Consider the following 9,737-nt stretch of genomic DNA (forward strand, 5'->3'; position numbering starts at 1 on the left):
CTAATGCTCTTTGATTTTAAAATGTTTGATCCAGCATTCCTGGATCAAACATTACCTTTAATAGGTTATCAGTATTTGAAACCGCAGAAAATTTAAGTGCAAAGATACAAACAAATAATCCTTATAGGGTGCTTAAACAATTCCATCTTAATCGCTCAGGCGTTCCTGAAATCCATCGAATGGGCATGCGCTGCCCAGTGGATTTTCTATTTTACAGGAGCCAATAAGAAGACCGCGTGCTCTGCAGACGAGGCGAGGCTTTTTGCAAGGAGCAGCGCTGCTGGCCTGGGTTTTCAGGCCAGCGTTTAAAGCAGGCCTCAGACCCCTGCCAGCCTGGTTCTGCTCCCTCCCTCCTGAGAGCGCGCCGCCTGGACGTGGTGCCCGCCTCGGACGGCCCTCGACCCATTGTGAAAACCAGAGAGAGCCAGGCTTCTCCCAAACCAAACTGCATTGCTGCTCTTGGAGGTGGACAGAGCCGCTGTTCGGGAAGATGCCCAGAGTTTCTGTGAGGTGTTACGAGCTGAAGGTCGTTCCCCGGCCAGGGCTTTCGGGGCCCCCCAGCCCCCCGCCAGCCTGGTGACTCCGCGGGGCTGGGAAGCCCAGCAGAGAAGCCGGCCACGCTCGCCTCGCCTCCCGGGCTGTCACTCCCCGGGCGGCCACTGGAGGGCGCGCGGCCCCAGCCGTCCCTCGCTGCTCCGGAGCCAGGCGGGGCGGTTCGGGACGATCGCGTCCCCGGGGATGCGGCTCTGCAGGGCCAGGAGTTCGGGGCCCCAGCGGGGCCCTGGTAGTGTCAGTCGTCTGTGTCTCTTGAAAGGGAGCTGGCGATGGGCGGGGCTCTGGGGACATTTCCTGGACCCCCGCGGCCAGAACCGCAGCGCGCCCGGGGCAGATGGACCGGAGGCCGCCCGGCGCTGCTCCGCCCGCACCCCGAGCCTGTCCCGCGCGACGCCCCTGGAGCAGCTCTGGGGGCGCCGCTTTGCCGAGCTCCCTGCTCCAGCGGGGCTGGGGCTGGCTTTAGAGAACCCGGCCCCGCGCCCGAGTCCTCCCCCTCGACTCAGGCACCCGCGCATGCCGAGGCCCGGGCCCCATTCCGGTCCGATCAGCCGCCGCCGCGGGGACATCCCGGGCTGCGGTCTCCGCCCGGCTCCGACAGGTGTGGGTGGCCGCGTCGGGGCGCGCCCGACCTGCAGTCCTCATGATGACCACCGGGTGGCGCAGCGACTTAAGGTTCTCCCCGGCTCTCCGGCTGGGCACGGAGTGGGCACAATGGAACGGCCAGGGTTCCCTCAGCAACGCGGAGCTGGGGTTTGCGACAGCCCTGGACTCCGGGGCTGGAGGACAACAACAGGGGATGCTGGGTCAGGGACTCCCGGGTCCCGAGCTGATCCCTGCCTAGGGCTCTAGGGAGACACACACACACACACACACACACACACACACACACACACACACACACGGGGCAGGGGATGGCACCTATCACACCTGCTGAGTGGTCACAATGCACACCTGAGCTGTGCTTCCGACACCCAGGGCCTCACCAGCTCAAAGGGACAGGAGGACGGGGCCCAGGTAGACCCCGCTGTGGACATCACAGCCCCGGCCTCAGACCAGGCTGGATTTCAGTGTGGGAGCCGTCTCAGGGGCATCGGAGCGATCGGAGCTCCCCTAACAGTTTTGTAGATGTGCTTGCCGTGCTGTCCCTCAGACGTAAGCTCGGGGGCTCGTGGCGTGTCCCTGTGAGTGCGATTGTAGGCGAGCTGCACAACCCCCACCCCGGAGGGGCCGGATTGCTGTGAGCATTTTACGGCAGTCTACCTAGCCAGCTTCCCTCTCCCACCAGTGTTTGCTTTTGCGTTGCCATTTTTGTCACTGATTTTCACACGCATCCGTAGCACACCCAGTGTGCACTAGCCAATGCAGGTGGAGCGAGTCCTGCTTGCTTAGGGGAAGTCAGACCCTGGAGAAGCCCTTCTTGTTGCTGTGCTGCCGGCTGTGGTGTGGCCTTGGGGCCAGGCTCTTTGGGGTGAAGCGGCCTGGGGTTTGGGATCCGTGGGGTGGGAGTGGCCCGGCCCAGTGCGCTGATGGGGGAGGTGTCCACCGCAGGACATTGGGTCAGGACGGAGAGAACCAGTGTGTGTGCACATGCAGAAAGAACTCACGCCTTCAGCCGCCATCCCCGCCAATCCCTTGTCAACTCAAGAAAGCTTTCTGAGGTCCTTTTCTACAAAGACCCATCCCACGCTTACCGACCAGCTTGCGTGGGAAGTTAAGCTGGGCCAGATGCAGTCCTTTCGGCCCAGGGAGCTGGGGCAGCTGGGAAGCAGGTCACGCAGACTCTCACGGCGGGGCTGGTGGAGCTGGGGCGGAGCTGGGATGCACCCCTTGCTCTCAGTCCAGGGTGGGGTGAGATGCAGGAGGCCCAGCTGGGGTCCCTGGCTCTGCCTGGCCGCTGGCGTGGCCCGGGTGCTGTCCTCCTGAGGTCCTGCTGCTGTGTCTTTTCCCCCGCTGCCGTCCCTGAAGACAGCACGACCTTTAGCGGCACAGAAGGACCCAGCTCCTGCCCGGGGGACACCAGGGCATGGCAAAGACAGCTTCTGCATGGGGCTGGCTGCCCTTGGTGCCCATCTAGGTGTTCCCAGGTGTCCCTCCCTGCGGGTGAGGAGCCACTGCCAAAGCCCAGGGTTTTCGGCCTCCTCATGGGGGTGCAGTGGGGGCTCAATTCTCACCTCTGCAGACATCTCCTTTCCTCAGCCTCACCGCCGCTCCCCACAGGCGCCAGGGCACCTCCCTTTCCTGATCCCTTCCCTTCACCCAACTCCCACTTTCCTCAGCTTCCATGAAGCAGAAATCATCATGGGTGGAAACGCCTCCTCCCAGACCATAGCACATTTTCTAGAGCGAGCAGATCCGTCCATGGAGGAATTCTTAGGTGAGTGGGCTGGTGGGCGGTGAGGCCTACTTGGAGGAAGTGCGTCATGAGCTTGTGACCTTGGGGGCTATATCCGGTCCCTGACCTCTTCTTCTCTGACTGTCTTCAGCTCTCTGCTTCTCAGATGCCAGGAGGTGAGTCACTTTCCTCCACCGCACCCTCCTGCCATGATGTTCCCACGGTGGAGCCAGACAGCCCACCCTCTGAGACCATGAGCCGAAGCCAGTCCTCTACCTTGCAGGTGTTGGTGTCAGGTATTTTGTCCCAGGGATGGAAGATGATCCCCACCACCCCTCTTGTTTTTTTTTTTGGCTTTTCTCCGGTACCGGGAATCGAACTCACAATGTTGCGCTTGCTAGGCAGGCGCTGTGCCACTGAGCTAAATCCCCAGCTCCCCCACAACCCTTCTTGAAATATTTTCTCGGGAAGCTTTGCCTGGCTGTGCTGTGCTGCCTGAGGGTCACTGCCACCCGCTCTCTCTGTGCTCTCGGTGGGGACCCTGGAAGTGTCCTGGGAGTGTCCTCAGCACACACTGGGCTCGCCTGCCTGCGGGGCCAGCTGACAGGTGTCTCCGGGTTCTGAGTCCCAGCTGGGCTTTGGGGACACAGTGGCAGCTGAATCTTGTTAGCTGTGAGGAGTCTTCAGGTCAGTGCGGGGAGTCAGGCTAGTGTGAATGGGCTGTGTTCTAGCATCCACGACACAGATTTCTCTGGGCCCCTCGGATGGGCGGTGCCAGCCCTCCTGGGGTTCTTCACATCTGTGCCAATGTCCAGCTGCCGTTCTTCCCTGAGCGGTTGCTACGTCCCTGTACTGGGCTGGCGCTGGAGAAAATCGATGACACGGTAAACAAAATGACATCCATCCCGGGACATCCAGGGGCTTCCATTTCCTTGGGGTGCCTGGGTTTTTCTCCCCGGGCCGTGCCCATTTGCCCCTTCCTGCCCCTGCCTGCCCATGGTCATACTGGGTTTTTTCTTTTGTTGCTTCTTTGAGACGGTTGTTCCATTCCCATCCTTTTAACCTCCATCTCTCCAGCTGCCCGCCCCTTCGACACCTTATTTTCTTTTTTTTTTGGTTTTTCTCCAGTACCGGGAACCGAACTCATGACCTTGCGCTTGCCAGGCAGGCGCTTTGCCGCTGAGCTAAATCCCCAGCCCCTTGACACCTTATTTTCAAGTCTCCCTCCTTGTATCAGTGCTTCCATCCCTTATCCACCCGCATGGGCATAGAGGGAGAACCAGAAGCCGAGGCAGTGCGCTCTTCCCTGCTGAACCCAGCTCCCCCAGGGCGGGGTGCGAAATGACACACAAGTCCCCGTCCGGACTGGAGCTGGGAAGCTGTCTCAAGGTGATATGGAGAAGACGATCCGATTCAGCAAACCTGGCATTTGCTCCCCGCCTCCCACAAGGGCCACCTTCACAGACCAGGATGTCTTCCCCTCGCGGGATCCGGGTTACAGCAGGGACAGCACTGCTGTTCCCGAGTAACAGAGAGGAGAGGGGACCCGTGACAGAGCAACCCGTGCAAACCACCGCCACGTCCTGGAGCCGAGTCTGTGACAGCCGCGGTGGCGGGCATCAGCCCTTCCCTGCCCTTCGCCTGGCTGGGGTGCTCCCTCCCGAAGACACACAGGCTCCTCACCTCATTTCCCTTTTCCAGACCCCTGAGCAGGCGACAGCCAGGTATTATTTCATACTAGACCGTAAGTGACTGATAGCGAACACTGCAGTGTTCTTAGCGTGCGTCAGGCATCGCGCTCGATGATTTTACTTTTGTTTTTCTGTTTAACACTTCCACCAGCTCCTGGGGTAATCAGTGAAGGAGCCACGTTTCCCGGTGTTTGGTTGGGTAGGCGCAGCCCAGGTGCCGAGCCCTCACCCTAGCAGGGCCGCGTGCTGAGCACACCTGGGAGGGTTTGCCTGTAAGAAAGCGGAACAGCTGTAGGCACTGAGTCCAGGCTGGCTGAACGCGAGGATCCGGCGGGCTTTTCAGTCATAGGAAGCTGGAGGAGCTGGGCTTCTGCGGGCCTAGCGGGTCTGGTGGGAGGGCAGGCCCAGCACGCGCCTGGCTGGAACCCTCTAGGAGCCTGGGGGCCGAGAACCCTGCTCCCCAGGAAGGCCAGAGAGATAGGGTGCCCCAGAGATGAGGCCGGGCGTGAGCAGAAGGCCAGGAGGGCGCGCAAAGGGGCGCGGCTCGCTGAGGCAGCGCTTTCGGGGGGCCTCAAGGGGATCTATTTCAGGGTGCCCGGGACTTCGGGCTGGTTAGGAAACCTGTTTTCTTGCCCAGGTGCTGCTTTGATGGGAAGCTGGAGGGGCCTGGGACGGAGGGGTGGGAAACTCCATGGAGGGGGGGACGGGAAGCGGGGTGCAAGTAGGGCCCCCGGAGGGGTCGGTGCAGCTCTCGGAGCCAGGCCGCCTGCCCCAGCGTCGGGATTCCCAGGGTGGGGAGCAGGACCTCAGACCTGTGTCCCCCTGCGGTCCCTTCCCCAGCGCGGGCGGCCTGGGCCCACCTCCTTCATACAGGCGGGGGGGCCGGCACCGGCCTGTCCTTAGGCGCCGTCACAGGTGTCTTGCTCCCCTCCCCCATCCCAGCGCAGACACCCCCGCCAGCCTGCCCGGGGGGACCGCACACAGGTCTCCGGGCGCAGGGCTGAGCAGGTCCCCAGGGTGCGCGCTGTCGGTGCCAGCAGGGAGAAACTCTTGGGCACAGGCTTTGCGCCATCTTCATGCCCAGAGAAGCCTCAGGAACAAGAGCCCGAAGTGGCAGGTACTGCGCTTCTGCAGGGCTCACACGGTGCTGGCCCGGCCTGGCCCGGTCACCTGTCTCCCTGCAGGGCGTCCCCGGCGGGCTGTAAGGACTCCTCCCTGATAACTTGTTTTCCATTTCATTTGCTACAGGGAAACGAATGCCACCGCCAAAGGCACTGAACGGGAGGGAGGTGCAGAGGGAGCGGAGCGTGGAGTCCTGGGGTCCCGAGCGGGGTTGTCCTCTTCCTCCAACAGGGGAAGAGAAGAGCGGAGCGGCTCAAACAGCAGCCGAAAGCGGCCAGGGCGAGGCCGTCACTGCGACAGCGCACAGCTACGCTCTCTTAAACGCTCGTTTTGTGCCAGTACTAGAATGAGAAACTGCGTTGCATTTTTTAAATTTGAAAAATACAGAAAAACATCAAAAAAAGTAAAACTGTCCCTTAAGTCCGCCACCAAGCGATCACATAAATCCGCCAGCAGAGTCTCTCTCTGCGCCTGGGGTGCGGGGTGGAGTGGTTCGGAGGGACCCGGGAGCGGTGTGAGTTCGCCCTCCCACCCCACCTGTCCGGGACGCGTCCTGGCTATCCAGGAACCACCAGGTCTGCAACTCCCCTCTGGGTTATTGGTTACGGATATTTAACTTCGTATGACAGTCGCATAACTTTTCTCGCATTCGCTCCTTGGTGATCTCCTTGGGGTTGTCATCATCTTACTCTCAAGGGCTGATAACCCGTCTTTAGGGTGTGCAAGCCTTCCTGGGGCGTGTGCTTTTAGGACAGTCTGTGTCAGAATTCACCCACATTTTTATCTTTGTAAATATTGCAAAACTGACGGCCCCCAAAGGGTAGTGCCCGCTATTTCTCCAACTCCATGTCTCTTTGCCCATGCTGTTATTAGATATTATCAATTTTTTTGGCTGGATCCAATTTATGAATAAAAAGTGGTATTTTGTTATTTTAACGTGTATTCTGCTTTTCATCTTCCTGGTATGAGTTTGTTCCCCTTCTTGGATTACAGACTACTGTTTCTTCTGTTCCTAGTTTTTCTACACAGTACTTATATTTTCATATAAGTTTATTCTAGATTTTTTTGTGTAAGATATATGAATGCTGTGAGCATATCTCATTACTCAGTTTTTCTTTTTCAAATAAGATTGTAATTTTCATGTGGTAAGAGCTGTAAATTCATTTGTTTTCTGTCTGAGCAACACCTTCCTCAGGACATTACAAACCTATTCTAAATTATGTTCCTATATGCCTATGCTTTGTCTTGTTTTCTTTTGTACCGGGAATCGAACTCACAACCTTGTGCTTGCCAGGCAGGTACTGTGCCGCTGAGCTATATCCTTGACCCTATTAGTTTATCCTTTGAAAGTACTTTATCAGAAGGCTGGTATCTAACTGTTTTCTGGCAGGGATATTCCATTTCCTATGCCTTTACCATATATTAAATTTCCATATGGACTCAGATATATTTCTGAGACCTCTGTGCTTTGATGTATTTGCTAGGCATCCTTACTGCTTTGATTAGAGCAGCATTTTGCTACATTTTCCTACTTAGACCCAATATTCACTGTCACCCTTGATCTTGATGAAAAATCCCCTGGCCATCCAAGGTTCTATGGGGATCACACCATCCTTGCTAAGTTCTTTGTCCATACTTTTACATTAAATGGATGTTACTGGGAAAACTTGGTAGACTTTCAAAAATACTAGAAAACAGGGATTGAGTGACAAAGTGCAAAAAAAAAATCCCCAAAAAGGAGCAACATGTATTTTCATAGGAATTGTTTTGATCATGGAAGAAACTGGCAGACAAGATGCACCTCTTTTGCTTACCTTCTCTGGCCATCTTTGGGTTTGAAAAGACAGATTTCAGACAGTGTGGCTTGACTGGCCCAGCTGTGAGTGTCCTGCCTTCTAACCTTCCAGGTGGGCGCTACTGCCAACTCCAGGTGAGCTAGAGGTGATGGACGGCACATGCCGCTGAACTGCACGGGAGAAAGTGAGTTTCTAGTCACTGGAGACACTCAAACCCGGGGTTTCAGGACCAGAAGTCCCCTTCTGCCCTGCGATTCGTGGAAGCTGGTACTGAGCAATGGAATGGATTAATGTGGAGCCATAATTGGTGCCAGATGCAGGAGCAGACATGGAAATCCCCGGAGGGAATGGAAGCTTAGCAGGTTTCCCCGCAATGCAAATCTGAGCCTGAGGGGAAGATGCTGGTGGTGGAGAGGGCAACGGCAGCCTTGTTGAGGACAGGATGACTGTGGTGGTTAATTGGTTATCAGCTTGAGTGGGAATGCTCAGCTGAGTTGAATCAGGGTGGTTCTGGACACAGAAGACCCCTCTAGGGAGGAGCATTGTTGGAAAGGTACAAAAAGGAGAGCAGGAGGGAAGGATTTCTGCTGATTTTCCTTGGAAGAGCTTTGCTCCAGCTGGATTTCTTCACAGGGGCTTCAGCTGAGCTCCGACCTTTGGTGTTGCCAGGGATGGCTTCAGCTGAGCTCCAGTCTTCGCCTTTGCCTCGGGTGTCAGCTCGTGGCTTCCCGCCTCGGACCCTTCAGTTTCCCATTGTGGAGTCCTCGACCTCCTGATACGGACTGGACCCGTATGGGCCATTGCCTTGGCCTCCGGGCCTTTGGCCAGATTCTTTGGATCTCTGTTGAGGACAGACCTCTTCTACATCTGACTCTGGGGGGGAGATATTGTCAGCTAATCTTGTCAATATCTGTGTCCTGCACATTAAATCTGTTTCTCTTGCAAACACTGCCTAGAACAGAGACAATAAAGACGACACAAAACAGACACATGGCAAGAGCGGGATGAAGATCCTACTTTCCTCCGGCTGCCTGAAAGAGATCACCGCTTTCCTGTCCAAAAGGTGGAGAGAGGAAGCAGAAAAGAAAACTGCTAATTGGGACCATAAGGAATTCATCTGGGTTAGGGGAAAACAAAAACCTTACCCGGAAGAAGCCCTGCTCTTACAGCGCGTCTGGAAGGAAGAGAAGCTGAGGACAAAATGAGACATACTGTCCAAACCAGGGAGAGCAGCCAGCAAAGCAGAGAGGAGATGGGTCCATCTTAAACCTTACATGTTATAAGGACGAGTTATAAGGGCTTTGGTGTACAAGGCCTTTCCATGTATGCCACCGTGCATGCCCCAAAAAGAGAGATGGAGAAGATTCTTAGAGAACCAACCTACTCCACAAAAAGGGGAGGAGTGGATTAGTCAGGCTTCCCCAGAATACACACACACACACACACACACACACACACACACACACACGCACACACACGAGTTGGCCCACATGGTGACCATTGGTTGGTGACTGAAGCAAGTGCTGGTGTTGTAGCCTGATTTTGGCGGGGAGCAGTCTGGAGAGAACTCCTGTACTTTGGAGAACCCCAATCTTTGTTCTTAAGTCCCTCCGTTTGATGGGGTGAGACCGTTCATGTGGTGGAGAGTAATCTGTTTTCCATGTAGTTTACTCATTTAAATGTTGACCTCACCTAAAAAAATACCTGCGCAACATCCATACTGTCGTTTGGGCAAGCCATGGGCACCACAGCTTCGCCAAGATGGCACACGAAGTGAGTCATCACCACAGGCCCTGGCCGCAGGCCTGTCAAGAGCACCCGTCATGCCAGATGGTCCCAAGAGGGCTGAAGGGCCATCAGGAGAGGATGGCAGGAGTGCTTAAAATTAGTGTGCAGTAGGTAGAGGGTTCTTAGTTGGGGTGGGCTGTGTAGTGGATTCACAACTGGGGTCAACTTATAAGCCCAGCTGAACTGAGTAAGCTGGTGCTAGGCGTGGGAGGCCCACCTGGGGACTGTTGCCAGCAGCATAAGAGGGAGAACTGGAGAAGTTTGGTTGTTGGGAGCGGAGAAAGGCTATTGGGAGCTGGTGGAAGCTGTAAGGAGCTGTTGGTTCTCTTGGCAGAACTTGTCATGCTGACTTTCCTGATGAACTTGGCTGTTTTCATCCTCCAAGGAGCTCAGGACCTTGTCAGCACTGAGAATGGCTATAGTTCACTTTGGGGAGCTCTGGTGTTCACTTTG

At 56.2% G+C, this 9,737-nt stretch overlaps 1 protein-coding gene across 1 annotated transcript; it reads left to right on the forward strand.

Annotated features, from left to right (window-relative positions):
- Positions 1–4,091: 4,091 nt before the first annotated feature.
- Positions 4,092–6,609, forward strand: LOC102005985. Its single transcript, XM_005393815.1, has 2 exons — positions 4,092–4,611; positions 5,827–6,609. The coding sequence occupies exons 1-2, from the start codon at positions 4,229–4,231 to the stop codon at positions 6,314–6,316; spliced, it is 873 nt and encodes a 290-aa protein (XP_005393872.1). The 5' UTR covers positions 4,092–4,228; the 3' UTR covers positions 6,317–6,609.
- Positions 6,610–9,737: the final 3,128 nt, after the last annotated feature.

Source organism: Chinchilla lanigera, unplaced genomic scaffold (genome assembly GCF_000276665.1).
Source record: "Chinchilla lanigera isolate Chin_1 unplaced genomic scaffold, ChiLan1.0 scaffold00049, whole genome shotgun sequence".
In the NCBI taxonomy this organism is placed as follows: domain Eukaryota; kingdom Metazoa; phylum Chordata; class Mammalia; order Rodentia; family Chinchillidae; genus Chinchilla; species Chinchilla lanigera.

What these genes read in the sequence shown, in the direction of transcription:
- LOC102005985 (XM_005393815.1), top strand. Translation starts at nt 4,229, where the DNA reads ATGACACACAAGTCCCCGTCCGGACTGGAGCTGGGAAGCTGTCTCAAG. An exon ending in CCTGAGCAGGCGACAGCCAG is followed by an intron (nt 4,612 to 5,826) that starts GTATTATTTCAT and finishes CATTTGCTACAG; the next exon opens with GGAAACGAATGCCACCGCCA.